Raw genomic sequence first — 20793 nt, 5'->3', positions numbered from 1 at the left:
ATTTTAATTTAACCGAGGTTGTTAAACTGGCTGTAGGAGTGCGTTACTCTCTTCGAAATAGAATGCACCGATCGTTATTCTTGCATTCTGTTGCCACATACAATAGAAAGCGCGAAAATAGACTGCGGATTTAATCGATTTTCTGTCTACGTTATCGCGAGCAATAATGCATATTCGGTTTCACAAGGTAACACACGCAATATTATTCCTTCTCTTTCCCAATGACATAAAGCGAACAATTGTGGTAGAGGTGCATTTCCATGGTCCATTGTTCACCATGGATGCGCTTGTTTCAAGCAAAATGAAAAAAAAAAAAGATTAAAAAATAATAAAGTCGTGTACTTCTCTAGAATAGCTCGTAGTATGGACACTTTCGTTAATTTCATAAGAAATCCTCCCTCTTTGCACTCACCTGAAACAGAAAAGAAAGGAAAAGATTAGCATTACATGTCAACGTCAATCAAACCGCGATGTTGTCCAATACATGAGTTCCAATATTTCTGATGAATTAATCAAGGGATCAAATATATGTGGCCAACAATTTCATCTAAAATTTATGATTTAAAAATAAAATTAAAAATTTTTTATTTTATTTTAATTATTTTATTTTATTTTTTATTTTATTTATTTGAACAAACTTGCGATTATTAAATAACATTTTGCACGGAAAATATTCTACCATGTATCTAAAAATATATTCATTTCTCCAATATTTTTTACATTACGTGCTTTCTTTGTATTGCCTTACTCAGATGCAATCGCTCGTCTCGGAGAAGAATAACTCGATGAGAGTGTATCAATTACTAATTAAACATAGATGTAATGTCTCGTCGTTCCTTATCATCTTGTTTATTAGTCGAAGCAGATCCTGGTAATGCTGTGTCGCTTCGCGAGAAAAAAAAAAGAAACCATTCAGCCGTGTTCAAGATGAGTCGAGTGTTAAACCGAGAGACAGTGATAAATGAGAGTGGCAAGAAGACGTGTCGAAAAAGCGATGGTGACTCTCCGGGGAAGTAATAGTAATCCGAAAAAAGCACGAGCAGGGAATATAAGAGTATGTTTAGTCTGCTTGATGCATACAACTGAGAAAGGAGCAGCGAGCTGTCCTCACTTTTGTATTCAAGATTCTTTCGATCGCACGAAATTCCCTTAGGGACCCCTCTGTTTACCGGATATTGACGTACGAAACGCAGATATCGCGCTCGTTGGAGCGGAAAAGGAAGGCTTACGTGTGTTACGGGATATACCGGATTAGTAACCGTATCTGGATCGAGTTCTACGAGCGAAAGTAGATCTACCCGCGAGAATTATTACGGCGCCTTAATATATGCGTGAAAATGTGCTCTCCTTTCCGTAAGCGCTCTTGCGATCAACGCTTTATTAAAGTAGAAGAAACACGGAAATGTACATGCAGTGTATCATTAAAATGTAAATTGCGATAACTAAATTAAATGCAAAATATCAATCTGACTCATTACGTATATAAACTATTGCTTGCCATTTTCCTTGATTTCATGAATAAATAAATGATTCGAGTTTTTTATAATATATATAATTATAAACATAATTTTTATTATATCTATTTTTTATGAGATAAATTTAAATTAAAAAATAGATAAACATCAATTTTTTGATAATAGATAATATTACATATCTAATTTTTACTCCAAACTATATTAAAAAATTTGAATCTTTGCATTTATTTCAAAATAAAATTAAATGGCCCGATACGTATTACGATCTCACAATGCACATGACTAAAGAGAAGGCTGAAAAAAGGCAGAGTAGTGGCCCTTATTCAGAAGGACCGCTTTGCTAAGCCCCGACACTGCTTTAATTATGTACGTATTTTAACGCGCGGGGGAGGCGGAGAGGGAGTGGGAACATGGCACATTTCGTGAATTATGGCCACACCATGTGTATGATTCACCGTTGATTTTGTTCACCGTCGTATGTGCCGCCGTTTATTCGCCGAGTCGAGTAATATGTGCAAGTGCACGCTCTATTTCTTATCATCTCGTTTTCTATCGCATGACGCACGCATGCAAGAGTTACGCCTGCCTTCGAAGAGGCAGAACGGATATTAGTGAGGAGAAAGGCACTTGAGAGCTAAATCTCTGGTGCAGCACGTAATATCGATATAAGATGCTTTTTATATTGTCATCGTTATTTTTATTGCCGATCTTATTGGCGCATGATGAATGTCCTCGCACATGTATGCATACATTTAATTTAGCATAAAATTATTATATACATATATAATCGATAATCCGTTCATACTTTCTCATTTTCCTACCTTCTCTTTATTGCCTATTGCTTTTCTCCAAATAAGTAAGTTAATAAAGCTTTTAGGTTCATATCTTAAATATAGAATTTTTAATTTTCTTTTATTTATATTTCTTATTTCATTTCTTTTATTAAATATATTTTCCATTATATTAATTTAATCACTTTTTAATTTGCTTATTTATTTCGATATTTTTTCAAAAATTAATTTTAAAATCATATTAATTAATTATTAAAAAGTTTTATTTCAATTTTATTTAATTCTAATCAAAAATTCTTAATAAAAATTTTATTTTTTTATTTAATAATATTCGAATAAAGAATTGTTTTAATAGTTTAATAATTATCAAAGTAAAATAAATTTAATTAATACATTATATTAAATACATGTTTTATTAATTTAAAAATATATATTTATTAAAGTATTTTTTTAGTAATATATTTCATGAAAAAATATCACCAACGAAAAATTGCAATAATTTCTGAAAAGTTTATAATCATTGATTTATATAAATATATATTTTTTAAAATAGATCTTGGATTTTTAAATATACTGAAATAAAAAATAAATAAGTCAAATCAGATATTGTATCGGAGATAGATTTTTGTCAGTGCTAATTAAATCTGCCTCTTATTTCTCGCTACACTTCTTCAAGCCACTTAATCGTAAATGCGTAGCGAGATATCGCAGTTAGCGACCGTGAAGAAGACTAAGTTAACTCGGTTAATTAGCTTCTAATTAATTATAAAATAAAATTAAATAGAAGCACGCTTGACGAATAAACAAACGGCGGGCTTGTGAAAATCAGTAATCGCAATTTTGCCTCAGACGCGATCTACTTTCCCGGCTGGACGCCTCGCCGAACGTTTCACGAGGGAAAACTGGCATAATCTAGCAGCGCTAATCTCACATTTGCGTGTATTATTTATCATCGCGACCATATGTTACTTTTACCGCGCCGGATGTCCCAGTTCTGCGACGCGTCCATCGCTTTTGCGTGCTTTCGTGGCTCCATTCACGAACACATACGCGTTTCATTCCTGCGAGTCATGCGTAATTTTTATCGCGCTCGTAATGTATTTTCCCCGATTGAAAGCATTGAGATTACATTGAGATTACGTAGCTCGAAGCGGGAATAAACACCGTTTTACGACTTGAAAGAAAAAGAACAACCGCGTTACTTGTCAAGAATAATGTCCTCTTATATCATCTCCCCTCCATTTCTGACAATGAGCATAAGACTGCGTTTGTAGCGCTGTTACATTATGTTAATTATTTGTTATGATCTGTGCCTAATAATTTAAAAATTATAAAGAAAATTTATGTATATTTACAATATTTCCTTATTATGATTATCGCAAGACAGAAGAAATAAACATTTCTTCGAGAAGAATACGAATCGATAATAAAATTTCTCCGAGGAGAAGTCTTTGCGAAGATACGAAGAAAAAATATTAGCTTTGGAGCAAAAGCATTACAGGAAGTACTTTAACTTCTCTGAGAGCTATAGCTAAAAAAATAGCAAAAATGATTGAAGAAAATTTATTTTCGCGAATGTATGACGTGGACAATAAAATGTGTGAGAATCGAAAGGCAATTATCGCAAATGCATGTTTTCTCACAACTCTTTTAATCTTCTTCTCAAATATTATGTTAATTTTCACTAATAAAAGCGGAAATTACGTGATCGACTTGTAAGTCTATTTATGAAGTAGATTAAATGCTATCGATAAAGCAATTAGCGAAATTGGTGAAAAAGTCTATATTATTGTTTAAAATATCAAATAATATATATGTTTGAACATCAAAGTCTCCATTGCTTATAAAATATACAGGTTTGAAAGTATTATTGTATCCAGAGTGAAATCGATAATTTTTGAAAAATTTATTGTATAAAATTAATGAAATGACATTAAACAAAAATTACGTCATCGTTAAGGCAATAAATAATAAATGCAGAAAGAGAATCACTCTCGATCTTGGCGTATTACAATTAGGATCAAAATTGAGATCTATTGTAATATCTGTAGATATGATTATAAAGGAAATATTTTTAATATTAATAAATTTTGAATCCCAGAAAATTAAATTCACATTCACAATGAGCTGCGTTTTTCATGTCACTTAATTAGAAAAGACTGTTTGGAGATTATAAGTGGATTGGATCTAACATATTATTATAATCGATATTTCTTATCGATTATAATAATATGTTGGATCCAATAAAAATGTCCACTTATAATCTCCAAACAGTCTCTTTTCTAATTAGATGACGTGGAAGACGCGTAGTTCCTGATTCGCGTCGAAGAAAGAGGAACAGTCAGGGTCGTTAATCTCTCGGCGGATGACGAGGCAGGAGTTCACGAGTCTCCATCGGAGCGAGTGTGACTCATCCGCAAACCCTGAGGAGAGGAAGAACGTAGTGTAAGGAAGAAAACGATCTCTATGTCGAGACTGACTCGAGAATCCATCCAAACGCAAAGATTCATGCTCTCGAGTTGTAATAAGAACACGATCATAGCGAAACGAGTGCTCTTCATTTTATACAATATCCCGATATCGCGAGAATTATCGTGAACATATGTATCAGGTATTCCCGACTTCCTGCGCATATTTAAGTTATATATATGTATATGTATATATTTTATCTCATCAGTAGATGGTATAGAACTAATTAGCCAAGTATAAAAATTCTATCTTAATATTTAGTCCTACATTAATTTTTAAATAAGTTTTAAATATTTAATGTTTTTAATTAATTAATAATTAAAATTCTCAATTAAAAATTAATAATATTATATTACTTATAATAAATTCTCAACTTAAAATTAATAATAAATTTAAAAATAAGATATTTAATTCATCTCTTTTTACCATAATCATAATCATAATCATATTGCATTCCTAAATAAATTGAACACTTTGAGATTATATACCTCGCCGTATTTTGCAATATTACTTGTGATATTAAGTCACGAAAATCAGCGAATTCTCGTCAAAGCGATAGCGCAATATAAATCAATTCAGGTAGTATCTCTGGAATTTAATAGCGTCATCTTTGTAAATAAACTATCGGAAAGAGGCTCATCGGATCAATTCTGTAAATTATGCACGTAACGAGAAAGGGGGCTAGTTGATAAAATGCAGCGTCGATGGTGCTTCGCAAACAAGCTGCAACAAAAGCTTGAAAAAAGTAACTCTAACGGCGGCCGGAGGCCGCAGGATCTCTCTGTCAAGGGATGTCAGGGTCTATATATATAGTCGGGGGCCCGCCATAAACTAGCTTTTAAAGGGATCAGAAAGAAAGTGGAAGGGAGATGTACGGTCGTGCTGTTACAAAGGGACACATTTTTGCGGATTAAGCTCTTTGTGCGTTCATTGTTCTTGAATCGGACCCAACTATCTCTCCGCGTGTACATAAGTGATGAACGCAACACTGTTTTACACTAACAATGGAGGATGATCCTCATTGACTAGCGTAATTATGCAAATTAATGCTCGAAAACTAAAGGCTCACGTGTCGCGTGGATTCTTTAGCCAAGTCAGACGGTGACTTGAGACAAAAATATGACAAATTATTATTCAAATTGCGCGAAAACTTGAATTAAATCCTTCTTTATTGAAAATTAAATTTTTTTTAAACTCACTCCCAACTTAAAAGTTTTGAAAATATTCGTAAAATTAATTGCAAGATTAATTACTAAAGACAAGATACGTTATTTAATCAAAATTTTTGATTTATTAAAATCTATTAATCCTCAATAAATTAAATAATTTATAATTGACGGAAAACTATCCTTCCCAAAAGAGATCTTAACTTCAAATGTAATATATCGGTTCCAATTTTTTTGATGATCTATATAATAATTTTTTAAGAAATATTTTATCATCAAAAAATTGTTTTAAATTGACATAGAGTGCACTAATTAATTCAATTAAACATTTATGAGTCAGAATCATATCTTATAATGAGGAAAGCAATGACCTTAATCGCAGAGAGGCAGGCGATTAATTAACTCGAAGCGTAATTGGCAAACGACGAGCATCAACTTCGCCGTATTCGGTAGGAAGGGAAATTCCACAGTTTTGCCAAGGCGGAAACGCTTGTCCCGTCAGAACAGGCTTCTGCGGTTTGCAATTTTCCCAACGGGACGAAACATCGCAACACGATGCTCTCGAATGTGGAAGAGTAAACCGCGAACAACGTCAACAAATTCAACCGCAACCTTAATTAACTAATATCGATAACGGCGGCGCGCTCGCAAATGAGAAAATTGTGGATTCCAATTATTAAAGGTGGAAAACAGACATTTACATTTACAAAATTTATCGCTATTTCACCGGTTGTACGACAATAATATTTTTGTGATTGTCTTTTATTAAGAAATTATGATCAAACTATAATATTACGAGAGTTTAATTAATAAATTTAATTAGTAAAAATATAAAAGTAACTTTCTTTTTACTAATCCTTCTCAGTAAAAATCGTGTCAATGTCAAAATAGCAATACTAATTATTTAATTAAAGTTAAGGTATTTAATTAATTTAATTAATTAATTTTAAGCGAAAGAAAGAAAATACAACAAATTCTTACGATATTATGCGAAGGTTACGATGATTCACGTGACAAAAATTATAACAACGTATTGTGTAATGCGATGGTCGCGAAAGTAGAAAGTATGACGCGTCGATTAATCACAATCGCGAGATTAATTGCGTTATTACGTTACTGCGCTCGCGCGCGTCGCTAATCAGCTGTTGCAATTAATCGTCGAGTTCGTTGCTCTTCACAAGCAGATTCATAGTGTTTCCATCGCGTTAACGAAAATATCTGTTAGCTCATATTATTTCGTACGTAAGGTAATTTAAAATATTCGCCATTTTATACAATTATAATTAAAAATTAATACTAGTCATAATTAAAAATTTTATTTAGAAAAAAAGATATTTTGTGGTGTTTTCAGAAAACTAATTTTTATTGAAGAATGTATGATGTATTGAAGATTGTATGTATTACATGTATAAGATTAAAAACACCGTATATAATAAACAATGCATATATTAATTTTATATGAAAATAATTATTAAATGGATAAAATAAATATATATGAAACATTTTTTTAATAGCTTTTTCTTAAGGTTTTTTTCACTCTTAATTTTTTAAACATCAAATATTGAATCACTCATATATAATGCAAGTAATGAAACCTTATGTTTTATGCTAATTCAAACTATTGTTTACAAATTTAAACTATTGTTTACAAATTTGACAACGGATCAGCAAAGTTAAATACGTAATGTCACGTCATCTGTGTCAGATTTTATGCAGAATGAATGCAGATTTTTTCTTCTAGCGAATTATGCTTCCTCTTCAATTAAGGTGACATATAAATTTTGCCGTTTAATTTTGACGTTTTCACCCCCGCGCAATTTAACGCTCAATTCTGCCGGTAGCCTCGCAGCAAATTGCTATCTCAATTGATCGTGTCCTCGACAATGCATTTGTGTCGACCGTTACTCAATGAGTATATCTGACTGCATTGTAGGACACGTGCATCGTGCACTTTTTCCGTCGAACTCATTGCGATCCGACATTCGCTCATCCGTCACGCGTCCGCCTGATGTCATTTCCGGTAGCTACATTCAAACACAAAAAATGTGGAGGTTTCACACATTAATTATGTCAATTACGTTGATTGCTGAGATTGAAGGAGACTTTTCAATATTCCGGATGAATAAGATAAATTTATAATTAAAGTTTATCAAACCAAAAGTTATATTTAAAGAAGTCGACTTTTGAAATATGAATAAATCTCTCTATTTGCAAATATTTTATACGTCAATGTTAACTTTTCATATTATTTCATACAGACAAACAGTTCATTTCTAATGTAGTAAATTAATCACATCGAGGTCTACCCTTGTATCATGTCCGGTGGATCGCTTTGAACTTGATAAAGTCAGCTGCTGTTCCACGAAACATAAAGTGGATCATCAAGAGACGAGATGGAAAAATGTGTCACGATATACAGTTGCAGTATCACTGGTGCAATATTTTTTCCTGTGCAGTTAATTTCAGTGAAACGCATCACGTAAATATTATTAAATTAAGCGTTGTTAAATTAGAACAGTGTGTAACCATTTTTTTTTAGCGTACAATGAAGGACCGTGTGAAAATAATCAACTCTATAAATTCTACATACATATAAGAATAAATAAAGTTTTCAGTAAAGTTTTCGTCAAAAAGAGTTTATATATATGTTGATTTTACAATAAGAATCTAAATCATACATTTATTAATCACATTAATAACTTTATTAATTATATTTATAATTTTACCAATTATACTAATAATTTATTCATTATATTAGTACATTAATTATTGGTAAAATTATTAATATAATTAATAAATTTATTAATATAATTAATAAATATATGATTTAGATTTTTGTTGTAAAATCAATATAACTCTTTTTGATAAAACTTTATTTATTCTTATATATATATGTGTGTGTAGAATTTATAGAGTTTATTGTTTTCACGTGGTCCTTATTAACTAATTATGTTAGTAATTTAATAATAATTTTTAAAGAACTTTTAAAACTTTTTTCCTTCTCTCTAAATAAGCAATTCTTTCAATCGATCAATTTTAAAATCAACCTTCGCATATATTGCAATGCGTTTATTGGAAAATTAGAGCGCAGCGACCGAAAAATTAGCATATTTATTGTCGAATTGTACGGCCTGTGCCGATACAACTATAAACGAACAATCTCATGATGTGTCACACAATTTTTATCTTCGAGAGAACAAGAAAGGGACATATTTGCATATGTCAATGTTGCCTGCGCATCGCTTCTGTGCCTTCATCACCTATTTTCCATTGAATTCAATTCTCTACGTCCTAAACACACAAAACGTTCGGACCCGCCTATACCGAGTGACGCATATTGTTAACGGGCCAACTTGCATAAACATTAGGCAATTGATTTTAGTTTTTAATGCGCGATACGATAATAGATAAGATTTGTCCTGTGCTATTTATGTTTAATTTCCAGCAAATCAAAATAATAAATAATAACCTTCAAAGATATCATTAATTTTTTAATGAGAAGAGATGAAAATCTTTAGTTTGTTGAGATAAAAATAAGATCGATGGCTGTTAAATTAACAATTATATATATCTCGTGTCATGGTCCGTTACGTGAAATTCAATCCGCTATAGGAATCGATTCGCGCTGCAAAGAACATAGAAGTATATCCCTGTAGTTATGTCTATAATTTATGAGCCTATCGATGTTTATCGTATTCTCACCTGCGATAAATCGGGCTGTTTTAATCTGTGACCTTTTCATGTTTTTTCAACCACGCCCTACTTTCTTGAAATCCTTTTGTAGTAGATCCCTTGATTTATGCCTGCTCGGTAAATTGAACTAAATAGGATGAGATATTTTCGGCTGATTTGATTTATCGTCTGTTTAAACGATGCGCATACGTTCTATATGTCAGCGAGCATGATTATCCGCATCTAATCACACTTTTATTTTTTTAGTTTTCTCCTTTACATTATAATTATGCAATTATTATGAAATAAATAATTGTTGATAACGTTCTTGTGATGAAAAGAGAGAGATATGCTAGATTTCGTTTTGATAATTCTAACTTTTCCGGATAATAAACTGCAAAAAAAGGTTCATAAGCGATAGCATATAAAAAGTAACAGGTTTCATTACCGATTTTTAATATGCACAGCAAGCATTCTGCAATCATTCGCTTTTCTCACGCACCAACTGCTGCCGCGGGGCGAAAGGAAAGAAGTCCGCTCACTTTGTGTAATTGCATTCTGTCAACTGTTAGTCTGTCTCGACCAACACAATTTCACTCTAGAACATTTTGCTGACGCGTGACTCAGTTATAAACAATAAAACAAACTCTGACGTTTTTTCCTTATTGTCAGGGTTAGGTATCAGTAAGCAATACAAGAAATACTTGATTGCGTTTATACAATGAAAAGTAACAAATTCTTGAAAACTGTTAAGAAAATATGAAATTTTCGGGATTATTTTTCTATTATTATTTTATAGCATTATTAACATTTCTATTTTGCCAATGTAAACATCTGTTATATATTGGAAAATTGTTATAAAATTTTAAGACATTTTAGGAATAGATAATTAATCTCTCTTGTCATTAATTTTTGGAATTTGAAGGATTTGTGAGCTAGTGAAAAAATTAATGTATGAATCTAAGTGTCTCTGTCTATGTAAACATTCACAAATAAAATCAGAACAAGTCAGTCGTGAAATCATCCTTCGTAGAAAAACAAAAAACAATAGTATATATAGCTCAGAAATCTAACTTCTCTTTGCAAGTGGAATTGAAGAATCACGGTGAGAAATTCGATGGGAAAAGGTTTCCGGCGTATTCCCAAGTTAGGTAAAGGATGCTTTCGCGGAAATTCGCGATTTCTCTCGATACTTAACATGCAATATTGATATAACTCATATTTAATAGAATAATTCACGTATCTTCAAATATAATAATAGATACAATTCTTCCCGTAAATTTTTATCATAATAATTATCATAATAATAAATATCATGCACCGATATTATAATCACATTAGGTATAACATTGTAATCTCAAGTGAAATACTACCAAACAAATCGATCGCGAAAGATTTAATTGGTAAATATGTAAATTGCATCAGCGATATGAAACGTAAGGCCATGGGTTAAACCAACAACGGCATGATCAGCCGTAATTAAGTAACGCTATGTCGAAATCGTTTCATAACGAAATCTACCTTGTGCAACGCGCCTTGAAATCCGATTCATTCTCGCGCACGAAGCACTCCATCAACGAAACGCCGTTGGAGTATCTACGATTAAGTCGATGCGATGCGAAGTCGGTGTTTCACGAGGTCGCATAATGGATCATATCATTATCTTGTACATTAACATTATTGATATTATCGACCCTTATCGTGGTTCGCTAAATTATAATGCGAGGCATCGATTTCGATATAAATAATATTCGAAATGCGGAGAATACAATCGAGGTAAAATCGCTAATCTAGACGATCAAAAGGCAAATATAAAAAATGCTTCTTGAGTGAAATCCATTTAAGTATAAATCTAAAATGTTTTAATTATTATTTGAATTTTTATTGACAATTTATTATTCCTATGATATCGAAAAATTGTTTTAAAAAATGTTTTAAAAAATTGTTTATTATTATTCTTACGATATCGAAAAATTGTTTAAAAAATTTATCATACAATTTGGGCATTTTTTAATACGAGTTGTGTATGAATTGGTTGAAAAATCATTAATTCGTCATTAATTTATATGTTGCAAATGCTGCGTCTGATATATATTTATCTTAGTTTTCGCAATGGAAAAAAACCTCATGCCTTTTCCGATTGAGTGATCCAGAAAAAAGCCCCGCTTGTGCAAAACTAGAGAGATAGAAATCAGCTGTTTTCCTTCATCTCGCGGCGGCTATCGAGACAAGGTTGCAATCAATGCCATCGCGATTTTTTAGAAGCAAAACGATGGAAATATTTTGATCAGATTTTTCAAACATTCATGTGCGAGATCAATCCATGGGATAAATATTTTTTTTACGCCGGCGAATATCAGAATAAAAAAACATCATTGTGTGAAACGCAATAAAATCCTAAAAGCTCGACGGATAAACATCGATGACTGCGCGATATCTTTTTTTTTTATAAACACTGCCGCAATATGGTTCAAACAGTAATATCGCGCGATATCGACCTTATGGTGCTCTTGCAGAATGCGTTCATTGTATGTGTTATGGATTATATAGAAACAAATTATAAAAGATTTATTTATCGAGCTAATTTTTATTCTTTTTATTATTATTGTGTCGATGCAAAAAATTCGATTTTAAATGTTTTCTTTATTTGATATTTTCACTTTATATTGCAAAATATCGACGATTGCAAAGTATCGACAATTGGAATCAATTATTTGAAATGTTCAATTTATTTTTCATAAAAAAATTTGAAAAAAATTAAATTAAATTTGATTTTAATTTGAATTTAATTTGTACAATGTTAAACATTTTCAAAGAGATATTTAATGACTATGTTATATTGGATTCTTTCAATCCTTCCAATTGACAACGAATAAAAATTAGAAAAGAATACTGAGAAGACAAGGATAAAAAAGACGATGCCAGGGAAGTTTAGTCGAGGAAACTATAATCGCGACGACTTTTTCTCTCGACTTGGACTGAGGAGGAGGGCAGGTGGCCAAACGAATGGACCTGCATAAGTAGGTTCCCAAAATGTCGATGCAGGTCTCTGGCCGCGATTTGTGAATGGTGGGGATCTTTGGGTGGTTTGTGTCACGTGTTTTGTAGCACAAACTAGTTAGTCATCAAAATCTCGGAGATCCCTCTAGGATTTATTAATCTCGTCAATCTTCGCCGAAAATAACACACATCTCTTACCAACAATTATTATAAGAATTGAGAGAAACTAAAAACGAATTTGAATGCTCTGTCAAATTTAAAGAAATAATCTTGTCGAAGATAATTATTGAAATTAATTATCAATAATAAATTAATTTAAAATTTAAATATTTCGAGACTAAAATCTCTCAATTTTTTCAAAGAAAATTTAATATATATTCTATAATTTTTTATATATGCGTATCCTTTTTAAGCTTTTATTCTTAGGACCTATAGAGGACTAATTATGGCATACGTCACAGCACCGGATGTGAGAGTAATGATTCGTTTGAAGAACTTACGAGTCGACGTATGTATTTTTCCGGTTCTTTAATTAAGATGGTTTGTATCCGCCGACGAGGAATAAAAGACGCGGCTTTCTTTCGTTCTGTGCAACTCTTGCCGCCCTAACGGTACCAACGAATTCGTCGGCCGAATCGCAAAATTCGATCTTTCGTTCTCTCCCTCTTGTATGGGTCTGATTTACGAGGCCGCCATAAAATTCCCCTCGTTTATTTCTGTCATTCGGTCTGTCCAATTTACTGCACGATTTTGACACAATAACACGAGTAGAATAAATAGGTCCACTTTAGTGACCGATGTTTTTTTAATCTCGTCCAAAGCTTGTAAAGCTTATATTGAAGTGCATTAAAAATATAAAAACTTTATTCTTTTTTGTCATCATGGAAAATTTTAATTTCAAATTCCTTAATATCGGATAAACTCACGTTTTAAGAATTTTCTGATTTTAAAGTCATATTATAATCTCGAATTTTTCAAGAACGTTGAAGTCGATTCTAATGAAATATAAATCGATCGATGAACGTTTAATGACTATTGAAAACTGACTATTGATGACTGATTGACTATTGGTGAAGAAAAGGAAGACTTTTTAATGTCTCTTCAGCTCTTAACATTTTATTAGAAGACTAATTATTTAACAAATATTAATACGATCCTTTTCTTTTTTTATATTGATTGAATATGTTAATTATTGAAAACTCTGACACTTTTATAATTTATCTTCGAATTTAACAATTCTGTCAAAGTATTTTATAAAAAAATATACCTGTGCGTATGTATTTTAAAAATTATATTTCCTAATAACATATATAATTAGTATTATTCTATAATAAACAGATTAGATTTAAAAAATGTAGCATCAATAATAGAGAAAAATGAGATAAATTGTATTTTCTAATAGTATATTATTAATATTCTATGATAAATTGTGTGAATTTTATATTTAAAAAATATAATATCAATAATAGAGTATATAAACAAAATATTTGCTTCAATGTGTGTAGCTAGAAAAGCAAGCAGATTTCCTCTGGTCGTAGCATAAATCACTCTACATTTTGCGATAAAATCTTCGCCGCGTCCATCGCGTTTATTCCGTTTACTCACTAACGTAATTTACCACTTTGTCGGAAGATCCTTATTGCGTAGCATCATTTTCTTTCTAACAAAATTAGCATGCAAAGATCGACGCTAAAAAGGTAATTAAATGATCCCGGATATTAATCGCGGTATCGAGCGAATTGCGTGACGCTTTCGAGAAACGCAAGATTTCGCTCGGTTTCGTTTTGTCGACACGAGAAATAATTCGATGTAATCTAGAAACGGCGCAATATAAGCCTTCGTGAAACAGATCATAGATATCGACAATGTAAGGCAATTACGAAAAGTCTTATGCGAAATGTCTTACACTTTATTTACGCTATTTAAAACGAGATGCACAAGGAATAAACGAGATAGAAATATTTCCTTTATGCGGCTTTTCTTTTAGCAATTTTCGATCGAGAATCCTCTCTACGAAATAATTTCTATTTTTGCTCTCAGAAAGTTGTTTAATTATCGATTTGTATAAAATTTCTCAATTTCTTAAAAAATATATCATAACATTCTTTAAATATCTGTAATATTTAATGAATATTATTTATTTACACATAATTTTATATTTTCTCTTGTATGCATAGATTTCATGGTTTTGTGTTATTCTTTTTTCTTTATTATAAACTGTATTTCTCTCGCGTTATTCTCTGATCAATTGAAAGTCGATGTTACCTCGATAAAAAAAGCATTGAGTAATTTAACAACTTTATAAATGAAAGTAAAAAGAGAGGAAAAAAAAGAAAGTTTCTTACAAATAGAGAATAAAATTCATACTGTAGATATAAAATCTTCATTTATAATATTAATAAATTTTAAGCAGATTGATAATATATCAAGATTAACTGAAAAGATATTGAATAAAAAATTAAATATTTGTGTGATAAACTATATCGATTCCAAGTTTCATACGTGAAATATGACTTCTTATATCTCTAATATAAACGATCGAGTGTATTTAAATTCCGATAACCATATTCAACTATGTATGCTTTGCATTCTTTATAATTAGTTCAAGGGAGAGAAAACACATCGATGACATAGTGAGAGACAGCGCAGTTTAAATTAGATAAGATTGTGTCGCTTTCATTAGTCTCTTTGATTGTTAGAGCATAAACTACGTGAGATCCTCGTTTTACCTATACGATACATGATTTTTAATTCTAAGTGATTGTACTATTATAAAGTTCGAAATGGAGAAATTCGCTGCAAATTAATTCTTTCACTATCAATTTTTTTTGTAAGACATATGCCTCTCGATGGCAGTGAAAGTATTAAAAGAAAATAAATTATTATATGTGATTCGATGAGTCATTCGACATTTATTTAGTGAATTCGACGATTATAATTGTACTGCATTAAATCTACAAGTGAAAGGAAAAAATTTGCTATAATAAATTATAAAAATAATAAATAATTTGGAAATAATTTAATACAAGTTTTTATCTGAACGTAAGATAAAAAAAGATGTTAATTCTCTTTTTAATAAATAAAGTAAAGAATATATTCGAACATCTCTACGTGACTAGCGAGATTACTAATAATAATTTCCGTATACATGTGTTTTCCGCGTAAACATTGTCATCATTCGCATAAAACATTCACACTGATACATTATCAAAAGAGATGCGATAGAGCGTAACGTCATTTCAAACTTGTGCGCATAATCATTATAAGCATATGTCCCTTAAAAGTCACCGGACTCTCCTGGCCATGAGTGCACTCTGTAATTTTGCACTTTGTAATTACGATTATACCGTAGCTCGTAAAAGTTTTATGCTCGTTGCCCTCTTGAAAATACAAGCGTAACATTCTCCGTACAACCTCCGAAATAAGATAATTTATCTTTCTCTTTTTTGTATATATTCCGATACAGATTAAGTATGATGCAGAAAAAAGCTCTCTTATAATATAATTTACAAAATAAAAGAAGAAAAAATACAATAGAAAATTGTGTCACATAATTCTTTTTTCTCGAACCTTTAAATTAAGATACGATGTTTATTTTATAATCATATAATTAAATTATATCAATTATATCAATAATTAACTGTGTCAAATAATTTATATCAATTACACGTAATGGCTTTCAAATTGCTCTTAATTATTTTTAACAGGTCATAGAAATCTTCAATTGCACATAGATTTCTTTGGAAACAATTAAGCGTAATAAATACCCTACAGACACCCATAAAACATTCTCGGAAGTAGATAGTAGCGGCCTGTGTTTGCCCGAGATCTTATTAATGACGAATCTTCAGAATCCTACCGATACTTTCAAATATCTCGAGCGTCTCATAAATCTCGTTGCGCTCTCTAAACGCAGCTTTGTGGAACACAGCGTGCTGTATAATTATTGTGTAATTATCGAGCCAAAAACAAAAATCATTTTAAAGGATGGCGTGAGAGATCCTGCGGAAGCGGATAATTAACACTCGTTACTTGCTCGGGCAAACCGGCGTGTCCGGTCGATTATTTGAGAAACGTCCCGACGATCTCGCGACTTTAAGTACTTCGTTAATTTATCTCGCGAATTGGTTTCCTGTTTAATATCGCCACGCATTTATCTCGCACTTTCGCGAACGGTTTGAACTGTCAAAATGACTCAATGTTACAATATACAAGATGATTCATATGGAATTAATCAAACTTATCAAACTTTATCAAACTTTAGTAGTTTAATATAATCTTCACGATAAGAAAATTTATATAATACAGAGCACAAAAAAGTTTATATAAATAATTATAATAATTAAGAATTATAATTATTCATATAAATTTTTCTGCTCTATATTATATAAATTTTCTTATCGTGAAGATTATATTAAACTAAAAAAAAGTTTATATAAATATTATAAATATTATAAAAATTTATATTATAATTTTCTTATCATTTTAAGATTTTAAGATTTTTAATAATGCCTAATAATGTCCAAACACTAATAAAGTGTTTAGACATTATTAGAAATCTAAATATAAAATAAATTTATGCACAATTATAAAGAATAAACTTATCTTTCGTTCAAACCAATTACCTTATAAGAATCTATCTAAACTTATTTAATTACTTGCCATTAATTAGCAATTAAATAAATTCACATAGCTTCTTATAAGATAATTGATTTTAGACGAGAAAAGCTCACACAAATATTCGTCATAAATTTAAACAGCAAGAGTATATTTTTATGAAAGAGTATAGATTATATTTGTTATTCATTATCGTTAATATATATAATGAGTTAGAAAATTCTAATACAGTGATTCAACGAACCCCGTTAATTACGCATAGATTAACATCGATCCAGTCATACAGGCGCGATAAGCTACACGATATATTCAGTATAATTACGCTGAAAACAACCGTGCATCTTTATCACGTGCTTAAGGTATCCGCTCGAAAGTCCAGGTCGAGAATCCACCTAGTGTTTTGATAAACCGGAAAGACTCGTTTACCTGAGTGTACCCCGCCATCGATGTCGGCGTCTTCAAAGACGGACGATTCGACGCATTCGTCGTCGGCGACAGCGGGATCCTCGCTGGTCTCCTCATCCTTGTATCTGCTCACACGGACGTCCGCCTTTTCAACGGTGCAAGGACTGTCGACGGATGCGTGCCTTCCGATTCGCACCAGCGTGCTATTGCTCCTCGCCAGCTTCGTGCTGTGAGTCCTACGAATCAATAGATTCGTGAGGGTCGTGCTCTGTTTGCCTCTCGGCTGCTCCTGATGACCGCGGGAGGACTTTGCGGCCGATTCGATGACGATTCTCGTCGCGGTGGGTCTCTGCTCGACATTCGACAGCTTCTTGCCGCATCCGGCATCGTCCTCCACCTCGAAGCAGGCAATGGTATTGTTCAGACGACTGTCCTTCCTGCCGCTGGACTCTTTCCTGCCGGTAAACCGGCTCTGAAATCGTTCGATCGTCTTGAAAGACCTCGTCCTCTCGACCTTTTTTCTCTGCTCCGTCTGACCCTCACTGGCTATCCGGTCGCACTTGGACGCCTCGAAGATTCTCGTCAACGACTGCACCTTGCCTCTCACCTCGGGTAGAGTCTCGTCCGCGATTCGTCTCGCGGTCGACGAGAAGCCTTCGTTGTTGCTCAGGGTGCGGGTCAGGGACCCGCTCGTGGGTGTCTTGGACGTGCTGCCGATGGGGTAGGTGTTGCAGACGAACTTGTCGTCCGTCGAGTGACCCTTCGTCAACTTGGCGACCGACTGTCGCGCCGGCGGCTCGCCTCCGTCCAATGACACGTAGAACGTGGACCGCCTCTTCGGCGACTCCTCGGGATCCTCAGCCGTCAGCATGTCTTCGCATATATCACGATTTAGCGTGAAAAACCAATAAGCTTCTCTTCCTCCCTTTTCGCGCGCTTTTTAAGAGAACGACTTTTGATCGAGCGAATTTTATCATTTGATATCGCGGTTATCTCGTGGCACATTATTGATAATGACACTGTACGCACTGACTATCACGCACTATGTGATACTACGTTCGATCACTTTACGCGAACCATTCCCCCTCGATCGACTCCGATTCATTCTCACGCTCGCATTTTTGCTTATCGGGTGTCCCTACTATCAACCGACGATGAGATACGCCTTCAGGATCGCGTTGTAGCAACACCTCGCCTCCAGAGGCGCGGATTAATCCAAGAATCGGGTGCATACAATCTTCCAGGCAGCGGTATAATAACGATGATTACGTTTCCCGATCGGATCGGTTCTCCGCGACGACCCTTTTGAGAGGTCGACCCGTCTCTTCGGAGTAACCCTCTGTCCCTTTTCTCCCTCCCGGCACCCGGGCTAAATATAGAACTATCGAGCAGCGTAAACGCGACTGTAGAAAGAGGAAGAAACACGTGCGTCGTTGCGACGTACTAGACGAATATCAGCTGGCTGAGTTATCCCTGCTGATACTCGCGGAGAATGCGAGGCGTTGAACCTCTCGCGTCAACGCGCGACCACTTTTCAGCGTATCTTCCTCGGCAAAGTCGTCTCTTCCGTGAAGAACTCTCTCTCTGTTGGCTACGTTTTATTCCTGCTTGCTTTCACGTACACGTCTTTGTAACGTCGCTTCCTTCGCGGACGGAAAAGATTCTCTCCCTCCCACTTTGTACGTGTGTTCTCAGCTTTTCAATGTTACTTCGCATCAACCTTTTTCCGCTATAAGAGAAATCCGTGGAAGAGTAGATGCGATTGGAGATTGCACGTGCAATTGGCCGAAGAATCCGCGGAGGATCGCCGGTTAGCGCGAATGGAATGCACACGCCGTTGAAATTGTTGGCAAAGCCGGTCGAGATTTACGATCGCCGCGAGTACTCCGGATAAAGGGATTTATATAGGAGTGGGACTATAACTCGGGGGGGAAGGGGGAAACGAAATATTCGCGGATAATCGCGATTGAAGAGAGCGCTCTCGAGACGCAGAGTCGCGCGAGCGCACCTGTCATCGATCTGTCATTCGCGCGCCATCCGGTTTATCCATAACGCTCGTTCTCACAGTTGTTACGTATTATTCTGAAGCGAATTCCAACACGTAGTTGCTCGATTCGAGAAGCAGCGACCATCAGTTCACCGCGAACCACAATAGCATCTCGCGACGCTCTCTCTTTCTCTCTCTCGAGAGAGATATCTTCTCTTCGAATATCTTCGAACTCGAATTACCCGCGACTCCGATGCGATCGCGAGTCCTCGAGCGACTGTCGCGTTGAGAAAAGTAAGAGGTATTCTCTTCCAAGTCACGGCGATCCGGCTCTCACGATCACTTCGAGCTCGTGCGCGATGATTGTTTCTCTCTCTCTTTCTGATCGCGTCTACTCGCGCGGATTTTTTTCCTTCGCGTCGCGTTTATTCTCAAGGAGCGCGCTTTCTCGCGCAAAGAATGAGTACGACACACGATCGACCGCACCGCGGACGAACTCGCGACTATCTGGATCCAACGAGCCGGGCTTGATCCAAGTGCGTCGCCAGCGCGCTCTATCGACGGCGGTATTCTCGACACGGTTAAAAGGGAGAGAGAGAGAAAGAGAGAAAGACAGAGAGAAAGACAGAGAGAAAGAGAGAAAAAAGAGAGAGAGAGAATCGGCGACGACTGTACACTATGCTCGACCAGACTTCCAGACTCTGGAAGTGCCTGGTCTCGACGACAATCCGTGGAATGTAGAGGTACATTCTATACGTAGAATGCACCAAGGGAGAAGACGTATCGAACGATGCCTTCAATCACGATACCGAGATATCGAGGATCCATCCCTTCTTTATTCTATTGACAAGGACAAATGCGATACATAGAACTAGGGAAAATTTTTGTAAATAAAAGAATTGTCATCAATTTTTATTTTTCTATCTCTTCATAAAGAATAAAAATCATTCTGTCCCTAGAATAAAACACAAGAGTTTTGAAAAAGAATTATTATAATTTCTAATCGAGGTGATTCAGAACAAAACTCGAGTTATGTAAGACGACTCTTGGAGGCTGTGTGAGAAAAACGCAAGATACTTCTGTCATGTTTCAACTGTTGGGCGTGTCTAGTGGGTGCTGTCAAAAGAAAAGAATCTAAACTTCGGAGGAAATCAAATTGAATGTCGCTAAATTTGTAGTAAGCCCCGTCATCACGAATATTTTTTGTTTTT

General features: G+C 34.1%; 1 protein-coding gene across 13 annotated transcripts in view; it reads right to left on the bottom strand.

Moving 5' to 3' along the window:
- Positions 1-20793, bottom strand: part of Raskol (Ras GTPase-activating protein raskol) — a 281119-nt gene that overhangs the window by 45050 nt on the left and 215276 nt on the right. Inside the window, exon 1 of one of the 13 annotated variants that reach the window (XM_083099957.1) lies at positions 17617-20091. The exons of the other annotated variants lie outside the window; for them this stretch is intronic. Coding sequence (XP_082956083.1) covers positions 17617-18466 — 850 coding nt within the window. The 5' untranslated portion in view covers positions 18467-20091. Of the gene's footprint in view, positions 1-17616; positions 20092-20793 lie in introns of those variants that run through there. 13 annotated transcript variants of the gene reach the window in all.

The sequence above is a fragment of the Camponotus vicinus genome, unplaced genomic scaffold, assembly GCF_025532165.1.
Source record: "Camponotus vicinus isolate PSW18456_S1 unplaced genomic scaffold, iyCamVici1.0 SCAF_5, whole genome shotgun sequence".
Taxonomy (NCBI): Eukaryota; Metazoa; Arthropoda; class Insecta; order Hymenoptera; family Formicidae; genus Camponotus; species Camponotus vicinus.
Note: the sequence above shows the minus strand (reverse complement) of the source record. Positions and strands in the feature narration are given on the sequence as shown.